General features: G+C 35.5%; 1 protein-coding gene across 1 annotated transcript in view; it reads right to left on the bottom strand.

The window, feature by feature from the left end:
* Positions 1–22,832, bottom strand: part of LOC116226556 (cadherin-9) — a 92,015-nt gene that overhangs the window by 44,515 nt on the left and 24,668 nt on the right. The window contains exon 2 of the mRNA XM_031589456.2: positions 14,283–14,485. Coding sequence (XP_031445316.2) covers positions 14,283–14,450 — 168 coding nt within the window. The 5' untranslated portion in view covers positions 14,451–14,485. The remainder of the gene's footprint in view (positions 1–14,282; positions 14,486–22,832) is intronic.

The following is a 22,832-nucleotide window of genomic DNA, read 5'->3' as shown; positions in this document are numbered from 1 at the left end:
ATGAACAAGATACTAGTTGTGTAGAACTTAACAATCACACAATTCTCTCACTATAATAAATTTATATAACTACCAAATATTATTTTCAATTTACAAAACAGAGAAACTCCACATAATATTGCATATATTTATGTGAAATAAATATAAGGTGAGATACAGTTATAAGAATGTGATGCAATTTAGTTTTGACTGGTATATATAGATGATGGATATGGATATGGATATGGATATGGATATGGATATGGATATGGATATGGATATGGATATGGATATGGATAGTAACTTCATGACAATCTTCTGTGATTTTCAAGAATATTTTGCATTCGTAATATAAAATAAAAATAAGTTTTTGTCTTATAAAATTTCAATTACCCTAAGGAAAGACAACAGAAAATCACACAGAGAAAAACACAAGCAAATATAAATGTTTTTATGTTTACAAAATATCATGCCCTTTATTCACTAAAAACAAACAAACAAACAAGAACAGGTTAGTTTTCTACATCCTATTAAATGATATAGCATATTGCCTTATATGAAAAATACTTTTTTGTTTTTATTTGTTATTAGTTTATTAAACTCTTTATATGTGTGTTCAAACAGTGTGCATACATTTAATTTGAAGTAATTTTTGAGTGCTATTTTTCCTATGCATATTCCAGAGTAAGCAAGTCTAGAAAAGTCCATCAATTCCTGCTCAGATACTTTGTTTTATTTTACAAGATTTTTTTTTCTCTAGTTGGAATGAGATAAGTTAGTATATAAAATCTCTTTGTAAGAGGAAAATGAATTTGTCAAATTTGTTGTTTCTGATACTGTAAACTATTCATTTTACCATCTCTGCAAGGAGCTAGCAGACCGGAGGAGAACCATGAAATAAAGAAGAAAAACAATAAAATCCAACATATTACCCTGTGTATAGCGAGCACACTGGTAACAAATACTATGTCCATTCCATTCTATATCCAACATGGAGTCATCTGAAGTATTCTGAAATGAATTTAACATTGAAGATGTTCTGCTGTGTATCTTAATTATCTTAATTTCTTATCATTCTTTCACACAAACGTTTATTTTGCTGTAGTCTCCTGTGTTGCTGCTTAAATACACTGTCAACACAAATTCTCCTGAGGATCATCAGAGACAAAAACATTGGTAATGGTTATGGCAGTGACAATTAGCTTTCCCTGTAACAACGTATGTCTTAGGAATATGAGCATATTTTTAAATGCTCTCTCAATCTTCTTTCTTTATTTGCATATGAAAAATATGCATCTCAAATTACCCTTTCTATCCAGTTCTGCAAAACTGATTTTTTGTTTGATGTGATAATCAAGATCATGATATTTTCCAAATAAATCTTGACATAAATATACATGGGTTCATGTTACTGTAATTTTCAGTAAGTAAATGAGTAGAAAGACAACAGATGATCTCAGAGATCTGTAGCATAATTTTATTTGCCCTAAATTAATACCTTGCACCTTTGATGTCCTCATGTACTACTCAATATTTATCAACAAAATGTAGTTATAACACATAACTTCTTGCTTTCAGGATTATTACAGTCCATAACTCCTCAAAAATAACTATCACCACACATAGCAGAAAAGACACTTACGTTGAAAGGAAAAGGAATTTCATAAATAGTCAAGTTTAGGAATTGTTATGGAAAGAAATAAAAGTAGCAGAGGAAAAAAAAAATGCCTTAGAAGAAGCCAAAATTTAAAAGTTCTTGACTGTTGCTTAACATGTCAATTTTAGTTTACAAAGTCTTATGTAAACTGTATGGCAGAAAGTAACAGTACCAGAAAGTAATTTGTTTCAAGTTAGGCAGACATATAATAGATGGAAAAGAGAAGAATAAACATTTAACTGATTATTTAGTAATATGAATACACTTTCCCCATTTAGAAAAAAGGAAATCCTCAGACTTTGTTTAAATTTCATTCTGATTATAATTTATTTCTGTACAACTATTGTTGTAGAGGAAAGAGGAAAAAAAGAGCAACTTATTACTAGTGAGATGGACAAAGAGAGTGCAAATATTTGTTTATCAAAATTTAGAAAGGTGGTATGTTCTCTCCTGTGGAGAGGAATGAGAAGAAATGAAGGACAAAGATGCCTCAAGAAGAGGATAGATCCATGTTTACACTGTGGTTTACACTTTTGATGGTTTACAGTATGCCTCTGTATCATGGTATTGAAAAAGGGCTATTATTGCAGATTTCTTATCTCCACTGTCTTCAAGCAGGCATTAGGACTGCTTGCTGTTTTGCTCTCGTCTATCTGCTACAGGCACAACAATGAAAATGTGAAGTGTAAATGCTGCTGGTTAGTTTGTTTGGAGGCTATCACGAGTCAGCAGAGGAAATTTGGAAGCCATAACAGAACTTTTTTTTTTTCCCCCCCATGAAACTGAAAGATGATACAAGAGTTATGTATTGATATTATATATACATATATTTTTTTTTTTTTATCAAATACATTTCTGTTTAAGGATTTGTTGAACCATATGCAACTGTCCAAACATTTTTCTGTTCATTTTTTATTTCATGTGCAATTTATGCCTCAGATGGAAACAATTTTTTCCCTCCAAAGCGCTGTATTCTCAGCCTCTTAGTTTCCAATAAAGTTATTCCCACATGCCAATCACAACTTTGTCTTTCCTAGAGAGTCTTTTCCTTGAGTTTAGCTTTCAATTATGGCTTAAGGCAAAATTCTTAAGTCACGTATAACTTTAGGCTGAAAAACTTTTCCATAATATTTACGTAATGCAGCATTATATTAATAGTTTGACAATTAGGAAATAGCAAGTTTTGACTGTAACATATCCAGACTGATTCTGTAAAATATATAGGGAAACCTCAGTGGTCTGCACATAGCATACTTGTTCAAGTGGCAAAGTGTTCTAAGTGGTCAGATTTAAGGATGATTCTTTCAAATATTCTTACACCTTCTGAAATGTGAAGCATAAGTGATGGGAAGCACAAAGAATTTTTTCAGGTGTGTCCAAAGTGTGAAGCAATGCAGTAATCCTTTTTTTAACAAGAGGCAGAAAAGAATGTTTCTAAGGCTCCTCAGATATCCAGTAGCCAAAATTTCTGGGCTGAGGGAAGAGGAAAATCCAGTATACATTCACAAAATCTTGTGCCTATTTGCATCAGATTTTTATTTAGGTATATTACTAGAAGTCAAAAGAGTCATTCATATTCAGGTGAGAAAGAAGAGAGTAGTTGAGGAGGTGGATGGATGAGTACTGAAAATAACATTAAGGAAATTCACATAAAAGATGCAAGAAGTGAACTTGAAATAAGAGTTTGTAGCACTCCATTCAATCCCAAAATCTCACATAAAATATGCTGAGTGCTAGTGACAAGTAGGATATTAACTAGTACCCTCATTACGTGATTTCAGATTTACAGCAGCTGGGATACAGAGGCAACAGGAGCTCCTTCATTAACATTTCAACTAATTAAAAACTCTAATGACATCTTAATAACTGCAGCAGTTCTTTCGTGTAAATTGCAGTAGCAGCATCTGCAATGCCTTAATTTTCTATTCATGTATGTTTAATCAAAAGTTTTATGTATGTTCTAAATGGCAACGTATTTACCTGACATGAATCTATGACATCAGCACAAACTTCTTAATTAAACAACCTGACTTTGTGTGTGATGGTAACCTAAGTGACTGTATATTAAACAAGGCAAATGACATTTACTTTTCTTATCTTCTATTTTCCAGCATCTGGTTCTTGTGTTCAGTTCTCTATTGTTACAAAATCTCTAGAGAATGATACAGTGAAAAACACCACTGACAACAGCTGCAGGTGCTGATTTTGGCTTAATGGTTAGAGGTAAATCTAGTTTTCAGTTAGGAAGTGATAAGAAGAATTCTTAGCAGTATTTTTGGTGCTGCTGATACAAAAACAATTAGGGAAAATTCATTTCATTCATACAGCTGCTTTCTCAAGTGTCTCCTTCCCCTGCATACCTTCTATATGTCTTGTGCCCTACATGGTAGTTTGTAGTCAAATCTGGAAAAGTGGTTGCATTCTTACTTTTGTACAAAGAATTGGATTTCAGAGCATACAGAATTTGCTTGTCCATTCTACTTTCTTGATTATCCAAATGAACTGCTGAGATGCAGGTTTTGAGCCTGATTAAAAAAATCAAACTTTTGTTAAAGTTTGCCAAAGACCATATTTTTTCTGTTCCAGAACATGATATATAGGTTACTGTAAATGACTGTAGTCATCAGTTATGTCCACAGATCAGAAATTATCACATCACAACTCAACATCAAACAGTATCATTTTAATCAATACCTGAAGCAGTTGGTAAATCTATCATTATTTTAAAGACTTCACAACAAGACAGTACATACATTTTTCATAGATATTTTTTCTATCCAGAAACTTCTGGATTAAATCTTTCAGCATGTGTGATATCTTGCAGTCTGAGAGGCTCAAAATTCCAAAAGATGAGCATAGAGATAGGCCAAAATAAAATCTCTGTCCCTTCAAAAAGTATTAATTTTTGATATGGATAAATTTGGAGGAATATGGGGAAGAGGGATGTGAGCACGCAACTAAGAGGTGCCTTTTTCGTTATCATTTTGTTCTATGAATCTAACGTCCTTGAACTTGTCTAGTTACCCTTTGTCCTAGTTGCACAAGAATTGCACTGATTAATTCTGCTCTTTCCAGATGTGGATCATCCACAATGATCTGAAGAAAGTGTCAATAGCAGGAATTTCTTTAATAAATTTAATCACAAATGTGTACATGAGTGTCTGTATGGGGGCTAAGGGGGAAGGGGGAGTTTGTGTATCATAGAGCATTATGCAAGAGAAATAGAATAAGACACTGAGATGTGAGTCTGTGTGATCAAAGACTCTTTTTTGGTTTAAAATCTGTAAACAGCCTTCCATATTTGCAGTACCAAAAAAACAGAACTAGTCTGTAGGTCAACTAATTCAAAGGAAGCAAACCCAAGAATGTGCATTTTTCCTAAGCTGATCAAATATCTATTGTTTCCAAAAATATTCAAAATATTTGAAGCTATTTACTGTCATTAAAAAATATTTATTCTTATGTGAATGCACATCAGACCTGAAAGAGTGATGATTTTGAGTTCCGTACATATTGATCCTCAATCAGTTATCTAAGAAAAAGTTTCAAACCACAGTTAATATATATATATATTCCCCCTCCCCCCTCATCCCCCCAGAATTTATGATCTGCATTTGACAAGCTAAATATTTTGTGGTTAGGATACTGAATGCATCTCTCAAGAAGTTCAAGCCACAATACTCATTCCAGAATATGACTGTTCAATTGTGACTCTTTCAAATTCTTAAATTTGAATCTAAATTTAGATTTTAAAATGAACAGTTGTGGAAGGTAGGTAAGATCCTTTCTTGATTTTAATCATCCTTTGTTAATGTTTATTTCTTAGCAAAATAACTAAACAACACGAAAAGGGGATAAATTAGTTTAAGATATTATACTGTTTATTCTACAAGTTGCATTGGAATTGTGAACTTTCACACTCATCAATGGGCACTCAGTAAAAGAACACTGTAGAGGTATCATCCATCTTTTGTGCTCTTCAGTCTGAGTGCAGTTCCCCATGCCCACCAATGCTTCAAGACACAGTGTCTTGGTAAAATCTGAGGTTCAGATTCTCAAAGGAGGATATATCAGTATAAGGTCTGAAATCAAGAAGGGCATAATAAGCACCAATTCTTGAATATATTGTGATAATGTAGCTTCTTACCTGAAGCTATTGCTAAAGGAAGAGTATGTTGGGAAAGAAAAAGATTTATTTCCAGGTAGTTTGGAAATAAATATTTATAAAAAGATAAAAAAAAAAAAAAAAAAAAAAAAAAAGAGGTTTTTCGCTATTCCTTTTTTTGTCACCGATCTAATATTTACTGAAATTAGCATTTTGTACTTCTACAGTTCATTTAAATTTCATTTCAGATTATTGTCTTTGGAAGGTCACCACTGTAGCAATGGCAAAGTCAGGGTTGGTGGCAGGAACATTTACCAAAATATCTTCATTATTTTCCTGGCACAAGAAAATCTGATAAGTGCAATACCATTTCATAAGAGCCTGAGACAGGCTTTCTGGTTCAACCTAACCCACAGGCTGAATTTACCTGTTTGATTAAGCTGACTGTTGCTTTGTGGAGAGCAAGGTAAAGCTGCCTGGGGCTTCTAATGAAAACTGCACAAAAGACGAACAGTGCACAGAGAAGCCAAAGCATAAGGCTGAAACCAAGCATGAAGCCCTGCAGATCAACAGTGCCACTTCAGCAAGGGTATGTTTAATTTAATTGCTGAATCTGCAATCTGTAACAGACGAAATTAGATGAATATGGAAACAGTAGATAATGCAAGACTTATATAAGAGTGAGGTCTAATGATTTTTTTGTTGTTCATCGTGTGGGTGGGTTTTTTTGGTTTCTTTTTTTACTCTTTACAGTATCAGAGCTAATATTAATGAAAAAGAAATCCATCAAAACCCATCAGGATGTGCAAAAAAGATGAGTTAATATTAATTTAACAGCATGAGTAGTCAAAGTGCTTGCGCCTGCTTAAAGCACAGAAAAAAACTGAAACTATTGGAGTGAATTTTGTGTTAATTTTAAGGGAAAAGAAGAAGAAAAAAAATTGGGGGGTGGGAGGGGAAGAGAGTCTTCAGTGCTAACTGTAAATATCACATCCTTTGTTGAATTACATTTTTGTCTTACTACTTACTCAGTACTTTGGAGAAGTACCTAGAACATCAAGTAAATTTGATGTTCTTGTTAATCATACTATGACTTTATCTGAAATAAAATATTGACAATTATCATGTTGAGCATTTGGAGACAGATTTTAAGATAGAACTTCACAATCTGCTAATATTCAGAATGAAGGATTAAAAATGCTCCTTTTTCAAATATTTTTCAACTTTGACATGTGCTATCATTTCTGCCTTGATTTTCTCTTCAAACAAATGAGCCATGTGAATGTGTTAATTACTTTTTTTTTTTTTTTTTTTTGTCCTTGCAATGGTTATTCAATTCTCTAACTGTTGTCATTTGCTTCTGTAACTTCGGATAACTGTATTCTGATATTCTCTACTTATCTTCAAATTGACTGTACATAGACCTTATCCAACAGACAAGGTTTTTCACAATACTACTGTCTGACACAGTCAAATTGGCCTTGTGAAGTAGTCACATATTGATTTGCTCTGATGGGGTTTTCTCTCTTTTTATTACTAAACTGGCAGATATCAGTAAATCGCAACATAGTCAAAACAATTCCCCTTTTCAGAATTGCTCCTGTAAAGTAATCCATGGAATATGGAATACATATGCAGAATCATGAAAAGTATCTTGATAAAATCATTTTCTTCACCCTCCCATGTTTTCTGCAGAGTAAATGATTGCCTCATAACAAGTCATGATAGGTCTGCAGATTACTGCTAGTCTAAATTTCTCTTCTCACCAGAAGTCTGGGAAATGCCAGCCTGTGAAGCTGTAATAAGAAGCTAGGTCTGTCGTAGCAGGTCCCTGAGCCAGCTGGAGCTCTGAGGCATACCTTCATAGGTCTTTTAACACAAGGAGCTTGTAAAGACCAAGAGGCTTTTAAGCTCAGAAAATCTATTTTTTATTAAAATGAAAATGTTATTTCATAGGGCAACTGAAAGTTACTACCAGAGACAGGAGGTAATTCCATCCTACATATCTACATGGCTTTACAGTCTCCTTACTGTTTTTTTCTTTTTCTTCCAACTTTCGTTTTTGTTAGCTTATCACTCTCAATCCAAACAAAAGCTTGTTATAAAATGTTCTTTAAATCTCTGTTTTAAATGATAACTTTGACTTTGAGTTTTTTAATTATCTGTGTTGAAAAGAAAGTCACTTTATGCCCACACAAAGGTGACCAGGCCATAGAGTGTCATTTGTGTTAAGTAAACAGCTATCAACAACTGAATGGATCAGCCAGTGTTACAAATGTTTCTCCTTGACGTCGTTAAAAGAGTGTGAATGTTTCTCTGAGAGAGCAAGACCCACATGAAGGTATGAGTACGTAGCAGAGGCCGACCTAAAGTATAGAAACTAAACAAATTAAACAACTATCAAAAGAGTTTTTTAAGTGAACAAGCTTGACTGGACTTCAGCTCAGATATTCCTTTAGAGAGACAGAAGACGCCTAGCATCATAATGATGATAAAAAAAATTCATTTTGATATTCAATGTTGCACTCGGTGCATAGAATATCTAAAAGAGTGTGGCCAGAGTATGGGACTCTTACTGTTTTGTAGCACATGCTGGATGCAGCATTCTAAGAATGTTCACACTGAATTCTTTCCTCATATGAATTATGCTTCTGAATGGTTGGTTATAAGTCAGTAACATGATTTTTTTCTTCAAAACATATCATACTGTTTAATTAAAGGATGGTAAAGTAACATGCTGTTTTTAACAGCATTTAGGTGCTGGACTGAATGCAACAACTTTTGTAAAGAGAATGTTAGGATGCATCTATAATGAACTAGAGAACATGTTTGGAAGACTTACAGTGTTTCTGTATGTTTTCTCGTGTAAGAATAGGTGATTTATCAAACTGATTCTGTTGAAGGAAAATAACAAATGCTTTGAATAAATCTTTATGGATTAATTGCATATGCTGATTAAAGGCACAAATAAAAATACAAATTTTTATAGTCTAAAGGCAACATCAAGAGAAAATTCAATATATATAGATAAAAAATATTTATGCAATAAATCAAGAGCCAGCTCAATGGGTCACCTCTTCTGATTACAAGCTCTTTTTTTCCAAACTTCCCAGGGCAGAAGCTAAGGATGGCCAAGACTGTCACAACATTGTTGAGAAGACATGAACAGCAGTGGATGAACTGAGATAGTAATGATGGAGTAAGGACTACATTCATTCAATTTTCTTTCTCTTCAATTACATTACATAAGGAAAAGAAGCAGAAATATATATATATGTATATAATGAGGTAAATGAATGACATTGAATTTTTAAGTCTGATGAATGTGATAGTGTAGCAAGGCGTCCTGTATTGTTATATGAAGTTCTTTTGATTTTCTCTCTCTTTTCCTGTAACTCAGACTACAATTGTAGGAAGCCCACTTGTAAGCATCTGAATACTTGTAAAGTGCAGACTGCAATTAATAAATGATTGCATTCAAATAGATATTGCAACCACCTCACCAAAAGAAACATCCTCTGTATAATTTTCTTTATAATTTTTGAATAAGATTTGTAGGAAAATGTCATAAATCAAACTCATTTGTTAACTGGTAGAATAGAGATTTTTCATCAGTTGGCATCCACTTTACGTGGCTCTTATGACATGTAGAGCTCAGTTTGTTTATTTTTATGAAAGTTATTAAATGGGAGTTTACTCATGGAGTAGTTAATTTTGAGCAATGTTAGTTCTTTTTTTATTTGTATTTCCCCCTTTAATAAGAAAATAAAAGTTCCGTTTCTTACAGTGGCGTAAAAAATGTTGTTATTGTTCCCTTTCTTTTAATTTTTGGGATAGATATACATTTTAAATGTTTGGTATTGTATAGTTTAACGTTGCTCTCGCATAAATTGCATGAAACTTCACAGATTATCTATCCTTCAACTACCTTTGATTAGCTAACTGCCTGTTCTATGCAGAAAAAGACTAGCTTTCATATAAAAACATAATTGAGCAGTTTAATAAAAGGAAAAAAAAAATATCTCTCTTGAAATCTTTTACATATATTTTCGCAAACCATAAAGAATTGTGTTTTCCAAAATTGTTGATTTTGATAAGGTCTGTTTCTTCCCACCTAGGGATATTTCATAATGACAACAGTTAAAGATGTGGGATATCTGACATTTTGCACATCTGAAGCACTTTTACTGAGTATCAGTTAAGTTATTTAGAAATAGGGGCTAATAAATTCAGTATTAGCTTTGGAAAGTAAATCTAAGTACCCCTGAAGGGCTATCTGTTTTGAGACTCCAGTGCATTTTATTTTTCTTTAATTAATGGACATGATCCCATCAACACTTTAATATTCTTAAATTGCATGTCCATTTCCTTAAGTTTTTTCCTTGATATATTTGTTTAGGCAGTGATAGTGATAAATTTTGATAGACTTTTCTCTCATAGAAAGTTAGTGTTTTAGATTCCATTTCTTAGGTCCTTTCTGGGGCTTCAGATGTTTTTTTGTTTGTTTGTTTGTTTTTTACCTCATTAAATATAGTAGCAGCTGAAAAATTGAATCCATGATCTTTTCCAATGTGAAACCAAAGAATACCACATTACAGTTTCTTTTTTTTTTTCCTCAACCACTTTAAATTTCATAAAATATTGACAAATTTCCTTTTTTGTTTAAAAATAAAAACCCCTCAAACATTAAACTTTGAGTATTATATTGTATCCTTTTTTTTTTTTCTTTTTTTTTTTTTCCCCTGAATTCTTTATAGGTAGAATGAGTTGTACCATTCCCCTCACTGTATCCCGTGAAAACTTCTCATATCTGACCAAATATTCCAGTCACAAATTCTCCAGAGCAAAATTTATCTTCCTCTGTGTTCTTTGTACATGTAGTAACCACTGTTTTCTCTAAGATGCTTCCTTAAATTAATTTAAAATGAAGATGAATTAAAAGATGTTATAAACAGTTCTTACATTGTTTCAGGTATTAATAACAGAATGTATGAAATTTCAAGTCTTCCTAATCTCTTATCTTTTACATAGAGAAACATTCAACAATTTGATACAGATGGATCGTTTGAAGAAGGAAAAGGGAAGAAAAATACATGACAGATATATGGTAGGTTCTTCTTACTCCTCTTTCTATAATATTCACAGGGTAATTAGTTTACATGTATGCTGGTGCCTCAAGACGGTCAATGATTCACCTCTGTCCTTTGAGTCCTCTCCTTACTAAAATTATTCCAGACATCAAGTCTTTTGACACCTGTTGAATCTTTTGCTTACAAAGCATATTTTCTACTTCTGCTAAATGCATTGGACACACTTACTGGTGTCTGTTTAATGTCACCTATCACCATTACCACTGCTTCTGTCCAAAAGCTATCTAGCAGTAACTGGGAAAAAAACTTTCCTCTAGCTGCTCAGAGTCAATTAAAACCATGCTACCTGCTTTAGCAGTCTCTGAGCTATCCTCCAGCTTTGCAAGGAGCTGGTTTATCATCTACCTTCTTAGTAGACCTGACCTCATTTGGAGTTATTTCTTGTCACAGGATGAAGCCTGTCTCCAAGCACCACTCAGATAAATGAGACCATGATTATATCTGTCAGCTTTAACTGCTTAGACTACTCTTGTACGTGCAAGAAAGTAACAACAAACAAACAAACAAACAAGAACAGGGATGATGGAGCTGTTAACTTTCCATTCTTGGAAGACATTTGGGAAGGAGACTAGAGGGTACAGTAACCCTGGTAACAATTAATATTCAATCGTAGATATGGGGAAAGATTGTTCTGAGCCTACTTGCTTGTGTGACCTTTGGCTGCAGACAATCTAATTTTAAAAGGCAGTAAGTAGTTAAGATGTTAGCACATCAGGCATGCAGGAAGGGCTACCTCTCACCCTCTAGGGTTCTCTGACATGTCAGGGCTGAGTCCAAGGTGGAAGTATCCACATAGAGGCCAGACTGTTGGTAGGATTTGGATAGCCAAGTGGTTGGAGGGAGTGTTCTGTTCCCTGTGCCTCTGGTACTGGTCTAAGCTGGAGGACTGACTGATGGGATGGAGAGGTGTCTGGGTGTCACAGAATAACTCTCCATCTCCTCTCCATGGATTGATGATGTTTAGTAAATTGTATAATAATATGCCTTACTGGGAAATGTGTTATTTTGCCCCACTGCTGATAACCGAATACACAACAAAATGAAGCGTCAGCAAAATAACCTCACTCACAAAACACAAGCAGTAACATAATGAAGTAAAATTATTTTAAAATCAAAATGTGAAGGGAAAACTAATTTATTACTACTATACCTATAATCCCTTAGATGTTTATTTTCTGATAATTTTTCTTAATTCATTTTATTTTATTTCTAGTACAGCATTTATTATTCTGCCCTTGTAATCTCTCTGTGTGTATTCATATTAAAGAGGGACTGGATAATTCTTACTACCAGATAGTACCTACAAGTGGGAACAGAAGTGCTTTCTCTTCACACTTTTTTTTTTTTTTTTTCCTAATTGCCATCACTTTGAGCAGAAGAATACTAAACCTGAGATTTAAGTCTTTTTTGGAGATAATCTTTAAAAATTGCTTTTTATAAAAAACAAATTTCTTAGTTGCTAATTCTAGTAGCTCTCTTTAGGAGTTCCTGTGTATGCCACATGTAGTGGGGAAAATCTGATCTAACTCAAATATAATGGCTGTGTTTTTATGCTACTGAGGACAGTCACAACCATTTTCTCCAACTGTACTAAAGTTAATACGACTATATGGATTACACCACTCCAATCCAACGCCCATTGCTTTGGAACACAGGATAGTGTGTGTGGTGATTTCTGTTAGAAAATCACTACTGGTGCTGCTCCGTCAGGGCCTCTGTACAAGATTTTGTGGTGAAATGTAAAAAATCTCAGCACACTCCCTGAGTTGTAATAAATATATCATCTTAGGTACTTATACCGCTGCATGGGCATCTGCTTTCTTTCTTGAACTCAGCTTTGTTAATAAGGTCCAATGGATTTAATTAGTTTGGAATGATTGCAGAGTAAATTAACACCTGATACAATATACCATGTAGACTTACGCTGAGTAATTTTCTTTGTGTGAAACAAAGATATTGATAGCAGGTATGCTTAATTTATTTGAGATTTAGAATGCATAGATGGTCTGAAGTCCATTCATCTATAGTATTGTGTCTGGAACAATAAACTCTTATATTTGCTACTTACTTGTCCTCTATATGAACTTTCTGTCCTAACAAAATATATTTCTTTGAGTTGAGGTAGAGCTTCTATGGAGATCTGTGCACTTTATTATATGTTTTCTTTGTAAGCTTATTCCGTAATGTACTTCCTATCAATATTTTATTTTAGAAATTACACAGTTAGTTTATCCTTCATTGAAGATCATTTCAATAAAGGTTGACTTATACCACAGCTACCTATTTTTTGCACTGATAAATAAATCTAGCAATAAAATTATTTGGAATTATCTTATTTCTACTTACTGCAACAGAATCATGTGAGTATGGTCTTAGTATAAATGGGTCAGAATCAAGTTCATAGTTATAATTATAGTTGGTTTCTCTGACATTTTTCTCATAATAAAGCTTGCTTTCCAGATGATCATACTTCACATGATTAGAGGTGTTAACAAATGTTCAAAAACAATTTGCAGTCTTTTAATTAAAAATATCTCAATCCACATGGCAGTTAGGCACCAGAAAATGACTGCTACAGGACAACCCTTGCTAGTGAGAGCACTGTGAATGAATGACACAAGTTGGAATTAACAATTATTACTGTTTTAAGATAAACATTTCTTTAGTTTGTGAGTCATTCTGGGTGGTTGCCCTAAATTAATATCAAGATTTTACAATTACATCAGAAGACAAGGCAGATCTGTAGATAGTGGACAGCACAAAGGACTGGAAATATGGAAACCCTTGAGCTGTGTGATATCAGGAAAGACAGAGCTTTGGAGAGCTGGAATTCAGAAGTTCTGAATTCTTTCAAACCATTAAGTAAAGATCTCAGTTTATCACATAGATGATGAAAAACGTTGGTTTTTTTTTTTTTTTTTTTTTTTTTCTTCTCTTACACCTTTTCTGTGCTTAGAATTGTGCAGAGGAAGCAATTTTATTATTGATAGATAAGATTTTACGTTTCACTTGAAGAAGCATACATCCTGGTAAACTGGCGAATGCCACAATGTAGATGAATGAAAGCACAGCTTTTCTATGTCCTTATCTAATATTTATGTTTAACAGTTGAAAGCTGGAAATGATTAAGTGATAAAACTTGCATAGGCATATGTAATAAGAAACTGTACCATGCTAGTCTGAACAGTTTCCTTTTTATTTACTAAACTACTCAATTTCCCAAAAAACTTGGAGAAATCAAGCAAGACTCAAGTGTTCCATCACAGGTGTTTTCTTTGACTTATATGAGAAACTGGAAATGCTGCCTCATAAAAAGCAAAAAAAACGGAGGGGAAATTCCAGGGTTGTCAGATGCATCACCTGTAAAGAATACCTTAAATGCAGGACTTACCTTACCCACGTATTGAGTATCTGGACCTGTGTACTCTTCCAGCAAGAAAAATTGATTCCACATCCATCCACGCTTGGTACGATGCAGTGTTTTTCCATCATTCTCTGACAGTCTGGTTATCCTTTCACTGTGTGAGTACTTGTTAGTTCTTCTTTGTGACGGCATCATATGAATACCATGAAACACAGAGCTCCAAAGCAAAACTGTCAAGAAGGAATAAGCCCTCATCATTTACAGAGATGCTATTATACTCCACTTCTGTAATAATTCACCAGACAAAATTTTCAAATGTTATATTCCTCTTGGAAGTAGGACCTAGGAAATGGAGAAAAGTATTTGAGTACGTCGCAGTTTACCAATAGCCTAGAGATCAAGACAACGACCCATGCAAATTACATAAAACTGTATGAATAAAAAACAGTTGTGTATTTGAACCTTTTCTTGAGACAATTACATACAGGAATTAGAGTTTAAATTTAAGTCCTTTGATGCTACATTCATCCTCTTCCATTATACCTTCTCACACTAAAAATAGACAGCAATTTAAGACATTACTTGAGTAAAATGCCTTTTGATCAGAAAAGATTAGCTAACATTTTCCTCTTCAAACAATAAAAAAAGTCATGTAGTAAGAAAACTTGTAGTCTAATCTCTTCCATCTCAGTCCGATGAATCTTCTCTTATTATCTGCAAGTCTGAATATTCTCTTATTTCATAAACAAGAAGACTCCCTATTGTCAAATGTCCATAGAATACATTGTGGTTTCTGCACAAAAGAGCTCATGATAGAAAATGAAATTTAAAGTACTATTGATGACTTTAACAGGTTTCTTTGCAAGAGCTAGTTGGGAAAGTTGCTTATTTATTTATTTATTTATTTATTTATTTTTAATTGGAATTGTGCTGAGATTTACAAAATTCTACTTTTGGGTCAGAATTATGCATGTGCTGCGTATTTATTTTTTCCATCTGAAACAAATGGGAAATTTCATTACATAGAATATTGTTATTATTGATTCTTACAAAAAAACTCCTGTAGAATTTTGTAAATACAGCTTAACCAAAATCTTTTTTTCTTATTGTTTTGTTTTTTGTCTTGTTTGAAATGGAATAGTCTTGATTTGGCAGCACAAGTGAGATTCCAAATGTCTCAGTCGCTTTTATAACCTGGGTTACCAGTAAAACCTGGTTAGTTTTTGGATATCCTTATCTGAGCTGTGATGTTTATTACAGAAAACCTAGTTAAGCAGTTCAGCACCTAAAATATCAGGAATCTAGTTCATGGACAGTGATAGTGACAAGAAAGCATGACTCCCAAAAATTTTAGAATATACTGAAATTGTAAAATTTGCCAAAAATGTATATACCCATCTTACTTTCTCTCAAAACTCTACTTTAACAGAAGCTACCTTTACTTTTTTAAAATTATTTTATTTGGGGGATGGAAATGTCTTTTTCAATGGGAATTTATGGAAATAGGATTTTTTAAAATGAAAATTATTGATTAGTTGAGAGCCAAAGTTATTTAAGAAAAAACATTCCATGAATAATATTCTAAATGCTTTAATGATTTCATAGATAAAGTTGTGACCTTGTGTGGAGTTCTCCTTAAAATTGCAATATTCTTTGTGGTCTCAGGATCTTAACTGCCAGTTTGAAAGAAAGATCAAAGTCTTAGCATTTTAGTAACTTCAAACAGTTTTATCTGAGCAAGAAGTGAGAGCTTAGAATATTTATCACTCTCTAATATGTTCAAAATCAAACAACAAAAAAATCAATTTAATAGGTGTCAAATTTATGCAGAAGATAATGGATATAATACAGGAAAACTTTTATTTTATTTTGCTTTATTTTAATTGAAGAATCAGAGCACAAAGTAAATTCCATTTACATAAAATCCTGCACATGCATCCTGTACATACATCTTGGCACTCATTAGTGGATGTGTTTTCTTTGAATTCTGTAGGTACGCTCAAAATCTTATTTTCTATCTCTTAATGCCCAATATGTTCCTGTGGAGTGTGCAAGGACAAAAGGCAGCTCTCTTGTGGCTAATTTAATGTCAGTGATTTTTGACATTGTTAAATAGTTCATGTTAAATACATTATGTGATTGCCTTGTTCCATGCTTATTCCATAAAGATCAAAACAGATTGATAAAATAAACCAACAAATAAGAAAAAAAAAAAAACAAAAACAAAAAACAAAAAAACAAAAAAACAGGACAATATTAAGTTCAATCTTTTATCCTGATTTTAAATGTCTAAATTTAATTATTCCTATTCCCTGTATAACATAGACAGAAGTAATTTTTATTACTGAATATAACTGTCTATCAGTGTAGCACATAAAACATGGTTATCTGGACCACCAAATACACCACCATTCAGGGCCTATTCAGACTCTGCAGATTTATGCTCGAGGTATGGTAGAATAGCAGTAAAGAGCAACAGCAGGTACTTTTGAAAATACTCTATATAAAGGGCAGATCTCCTACTTTGTAAAATGACTCTCAAGGTTCTTGTCTTAACCTTGGAAACATTGCTTGATTTAGATTGGTTTATTGTTATTTATTTATTTATTTATTTATTTATTTTGAAACAGTACTGGGGGAAAAATTGTGAATATCAATATATGAGGGCTGCTCTGAAAGTAATGCCTTCTTTTTTATTACATCAGGCCACAACATCAGAAATGGATATTGGTGGTATGGCAGTAGAGGTTGAACCTCCCCATGTTTCCATTACATTTTATTGCTTTGTCACAGATGGCAGTAGAGGGGCATTTGACCTGGAAGTGCATATGAAGCAAAGATGTTACATAGAGCTCCTCCATGTGGAAAAAAATGGCACCCACTGTCATTCATCAACATTTGCTAAATATTTATGTTTGTGGATGTGAGTGAACACAGTGATGTGGTATATGCCGCGTTTCAGCAGTGATGGCAGAGACAGTGGCTCACCTCCTCTAGTGCAGATTTTTACAGTTCTGGATCTGTTTAAGAGCTGTTTGGATGTGTTGCTCGGAGATATGATTTAGCAGAGTGTTGTTAGAGTTAGGGTACTATGGTTACGCTGTGGTTGGACTTGATGATCCTTGAGGTCCCTTCCAACCTGAGTAATTTTATGATTCTATGATTCTATGTAGACCCTTGCTCATCACTTGTGAATATGGCAGTGACTATGTTGAAAAATAAAGCATTTAGTGACTGAGAATTTTCACTATGAAATACTCCTATTATACTCTTTGTATCTTTTGTACTTTTCATGGAAATAAATAAGAGGCACTACTTTCAGAGTAGCCTGTATTTTCAGGGAGTCATATGGAGATGTGTGATTGTATGTTCAATTTTGTGATAATATCAAATGGGAGTAACATAGAAAAACTCAATTGTTTAATTTTTGCTATTTCAAAAGGAAATGTTTAATTTTCTCAAATTCTCCTTATTCCTTTCTGTCCAAAATCAGTGTGCTATACTCATCCAAATGCATTAGATGTATATAATACTCTTTTCATTGTACTCAAAGAAATCCTTCAAAGTGGCCGTTGGTTTATGCATCATGTCTTACAGTCAGCTCTTCAGGTGAGTCGGGAGGTATACTTGGAAGGTTCAGTAGGTATATTGTTATGCTGAAACAGAAGTTTTCTGGTGTGGTCTGGAAAAGTAAGAGTAGATGCCCAAGGGGGCACAATTTGCAGTGCATAGGTGGTCTAGATACACTATACAGAATTATTTCTTTCAAATACCAGCCTTTTAACAAGGGAATTCTCCTCGGAGTAATATCGGTTCTCGCATTTAGTGAGGTTTTCTGTGTAGTGCTGCCCTCTACTGATTTCCTCGTTAGTTAACAGAGGGACTTAAACCTTGCATCAAGAATGATGGAAGCCTGATTTTGAAATGACTAACAAATACATAAATAAATAAAGCCTGTTATTTCCCATAGTAGGATGTTCTAGCTGTAAAGAGAGATTTATTAGTCTAGATGATTCTGGATCTGCTAAACATTACAGCAATTAGATTTCTTCTAAGAGGAGAAAAGGCGTTTTGTCTGAAACCAGAGAGCAGAATTTTAATGATTTTTGCTCTCAGTAACTGGTTTAAATTATATTCACAATCTTTACTGCTTCACTTCTGCTTCCACTGTTTGCACAATACTACAGTCAATTTATTATTCTTGTTAAATAGTGAAAAATATTTTATTTTATTTTATTTTATTTTAATTTTGTAGGTACATTGGAAACTTTCTTAAGATGAGCTATTCCCATACTAAACATTTTAATGCCTTAGATTGTGGAGAATTTTAATCTTTCCCCACTCAGCAAATCAGAGCATCTGAGTGGATTTGAATTTTACATTTTGAGGGATCCATGGTGGCTACCTGGAATCATTACAGTGTCTCCTTGCAGGAAGGACTCTGATACCAGAACCCTGCAAGAGTTTCAGATAAATGAATTATGTCTATCTAAAAGACATGATTCTCCTGAGCACATTAGCAACTGGAAAAAAAACAACAAAAAAAAGTATCTTCTTAAAGTCCTTTTGAAAGTAAAATATTCTATTTAGATTCTTCAGGTGTAGTGTGCAATAAGCCCTGCTGGGATCAATAGCAAGGATTTGTTAGCAATGATGCCAATTTAAATGTTTCTATAGCAATAGCCATGACAATGCTTTTAATTAGTACAGCGCAGTCACTCACAAACACGACATGAAGAAAGGCTAACCTTCAGCAACTTGATAATGTATCCCACATCAGTGTGTTTCAATTGTTAATAGTGAAGTAAAAAAATTGTTTTTAAAGACATGGGCTGCAGTGCTCATTTACATCTAAAAATAGCAGAGTAAACTGCAGCAGCAGCACTTCATATTGCTCTCACCAGGTTTTAAATAGAAGGGAGGCTACTGTCTTCACAATGTTCCATACAGTCTGTAAAACTAAGATATGTATTTAAACAATATATAACAAATGTAAATCTTCTGTAGCCTGTATGTGTTGTAGTAGTTTCATTGACTTTGGCTATGTTTCTTCTACAAACAAAATATCTGAACATACATAGGTCGCTCTGAAAGTAATGCCTCCTATTTATTTCCATGGAAACTACAGCAGATACAAAGAGTATAATAGTACTCTTTGATAAAGCAAATTCTCAGCTACAAAACGCTATTTTTCAACATAGTCACCACCATTATTTATACATTTTTGCCACTGGTGAATAAGAACTTGCATGCCATACTTTTATAAATCTGCATGGCTGTGAGGAACATCTCACTGTCATTGCTACTGAAATGCACACACCACCTACTATGCTCATATCCACTGTTTGTCATCCATAAATGTTCAGCAAAAATCAGTGAATGTCAGTGGGTGCTATTTTTTCAGTGTAGAGGAATTCAGTGACACACCTTTGCTTTATAAACATTGCTATGTCAGACACCATTCTGTCAGGCTGCCCCTCTACTACTAATCTGCCACAGAACAATAAAATGTAATGGAATACTGGCAGGAAGATTCAACCTCTACTGCCATAACACCAGCATCTGCCTCTGATGCCATGGATTGATATAATAAAGGAGAAGGTATTACTTTCAGAATAGCCCTTGCAGCTTTAATCTATGGAGTCTGAATACCAAGAGCAGTGAAACTGTACTAACATAGGCTACACTATAAACTTCATATGGTCACCGATAATATCAAGACCTAGAGGGCTAGATCTGTGCCACTTTTGTTTCAGTCATATTTATTTCCTGACTAACTAAAGACAGATGAGGTATGTATGTACATGCCTCCTTCCAAGTACAGCTGTCAATGTTTTCTGAGTCCTGTTATCCTATATAAATGAATAAACTCTGGATGCATCAGTGATAGCTGATTTTAAAAAACATATTCCTAATTTTTCTCTTCCTCATAAGTAAAGATAGGGTTGGGCGCAAGACTGGAGAGATGAAAAGAAAATGATCATTGTGCATCTTCACTATAACCACCTGTTGCTTAATCTGGAAGGATGAAGAAAGGTATTTTCATTTATTTCTAGGAGAATTGAAATATCTTATGAGGGATCTTAAACACAAAGGGGACAGATCCTAGAGTGATGAACACTCATTTTTTGAACACTTAGATCTCACTCAGAAATGATAGCAAAAGTATAAAACAAAACCAAAAAACTTTTCTCCCATTGCAAACCTGTTGGAGCAGAATTTCAGCATAGCTTTCCAGCTGAAAATTTTACCAGAAAACTACTGAAGATAGTTTTTAATGCCTGGGACACTACAGAGATTTTCCTTAGATATGTAATTAGGAAGTCACATGAACATAAAGTTTTAGAGAATATCAACTGGTAAAAATTTTTATTGGAATAACTGAATTAATGCCTGTTGATAAATTAATCTATGGTTTATCCATGCAACCCAAGAAGCATTTATCTTCCCGTTCCCAGCTTCTTGGGAACATACCTTGGAGATTTTGAACCAAATTCAACCAGGGCTTGAGACAACCTCTGTATCACACAGTGAGAAATGCTAGTCCCACGAGTGGGTGGACCTGGCAGGAGAATGTGTTGATTAGTGTTTGCTCAATCCCCACTGGCAAAGTCTCATGCAGAGGCAGCTGTGTGTTAAGCAGCTCTCTCTGGGCAGTGAAACACCATCTGCCCTTCTCTTCTGGGATGGAAATGAAACACTGGCCTCTTTCTCCCCACTCACACTCCTGTCAGTTAGTGAATGAAACTTGCTGCACTTCTCACCCATCCTGTATACTTTAGGAGTATACTATAGGCCACCTGATCAAGGGGAGACTGTTGACGAGGCTTTCTTGCTTCAGATGCGGGAGGCTTCGTGCTCACGGGCTCTTGTCCTGATGGGGGACTTCAACCATCCGGATATCTCCTGGATAGATCACACGGCGAGTTGCAAGAGGTCCAGGAGGCTCTTGGAATGTGTTGATGATAACTTTCTGGTCCAGGTGTTGGACAGACCGACCAGAGGTGAAGCGCTGCTGGACCTGCTGCTCACCAATGTGGAGGAAATAATTAATGGTGTTAAGGTCGGAGGCAGCCTGGGTTGCAGTGACCACGCTCTGATCGAGTTTGTGATCTCGAGAACTGTGGGCCTGGTGAAGAGTGGCATCAGGACCCTGAACTTTGGGAGAGCAAACTTTAAGCTGTTCAATGGACTGTTGGCCGAGATCCCCTGGGATGCTCTCTTTAAAAACAAAAATGCTGAAGAGAGCTGGTTACTCTTCAAGGATGCCTTCCTAAGAGCGCAAGAACTCTCTGTCCCACTGAACAAGAAAGCGGGCAGAGGAGGGAGGATGCCAGCGTGGCTCAGTAAGGACCTGCTGAGAGAGCTGAGGGCAAAGAGAGGTGTGTACAAACTCTGGAAACAAGGGCGTGCCACCTGGGAAGAATACAGGGATGTTGTCCGGACTTGCAGATGTGGGATCAGGAAAGCCAAGGCGCAGGTGGAACTGAACTTGGCGAGGGACGTGAAAAACAACAGGAAGACTTTCTATAGGTACATTAGCCAGAAGAGACAGGCCAAAGCGAGTGTACCTCCTTTGGTAAACGTAAAAGGAGAACTGGTTTCAACGGACGAAGAGAAGGCCGAGGTACTGAATGAGTTCTTTGCCTCGGTCTTCACTGGCAGCCAGGACTCCAGTACTCCTTCCGTCCCTGAGCCCTGCATCCCTACACCTCTGGGTGGGGACTGGGGTGGTAAATCCCCCCCTGCTGTGAGGACAGAGCAGGTCCGAGACCGCCTCATGAGACTGAATGTGTACAAGTCTATGGGGCCGGATGGCGTGCATCCCAGGGTTCTGAAGGAGCTGGCTGAGGTGGTTGCCGAGCCGCTCTCCATCATATTTGAGAAGTCGTGGCTGTCTGGTGTGGTCCCGGATGACTGGAGGAAGGGTCACGTCACTCCCATTTACAAGAAAGGGAGCAAGGAGGACCCTGGGAACTACAGGCCGGTGAGTCTCACCTCTGTGCCTGGGAAGATCATGGAACAGATCATCCTGGATGACATGCTTGATCACATGAGGAAAGGGCGTGTGATCCATGACAGCCAGCACGGCTTCACCAGAGGAAGGTCATGCTTGACCAATCTGGTGGCCTTTTATGATGGAGTGACGGCATCGGTGGACAAGGGAAAGGCGACCGATGTCATTTACCTGGACTTGAGCAAGGCCTTTGACATGGTCCCCCACCACATCCTTATCTCCAAACTGGAGGGATGTGGATTTGATGGGTGGACCACTCGATGGATAAGAAACTGGTTGAAAGGCCGCAGACAGAGGGTGATCATCAATGGCTCTATGTCCAGGTGGAGGCTGGTAACGAGCGGCGTCCCCCAGGGGTCTGTCTTGGGACCGGTGCTCTTTAACATCTTTATCAATGACATTGATGACGGAATTGAGTGCACCCTCAGCAAGTTTGCTGACGACACCAAGCTGAGTGGTGTGGTTGACACAGTTGAAGGACGGGATGCCATTCAGAGGGACCTCGAGAGGCTAGAAAGGTGGGCCCGGGTGAACCTGATGAGGTTCAACACTGCAAAGTG

Source organism: Phasianus colchicus, chromosome 3 (assembly GCF_987193195.1).
Source record: "Phasianus colchicus chromosome 3, bPhaCol1.hap1.1, whole genome shotgun sequence".
Lineage (NCBI taxonomy): Eukaryota > Metazoa > Chordata > Aves > Galliformes > Phasianidae > Phasianus > Phasianus colchicus.
This window is presented reverse-complemented; position numbering and strand designations above follow the sequence as displayed.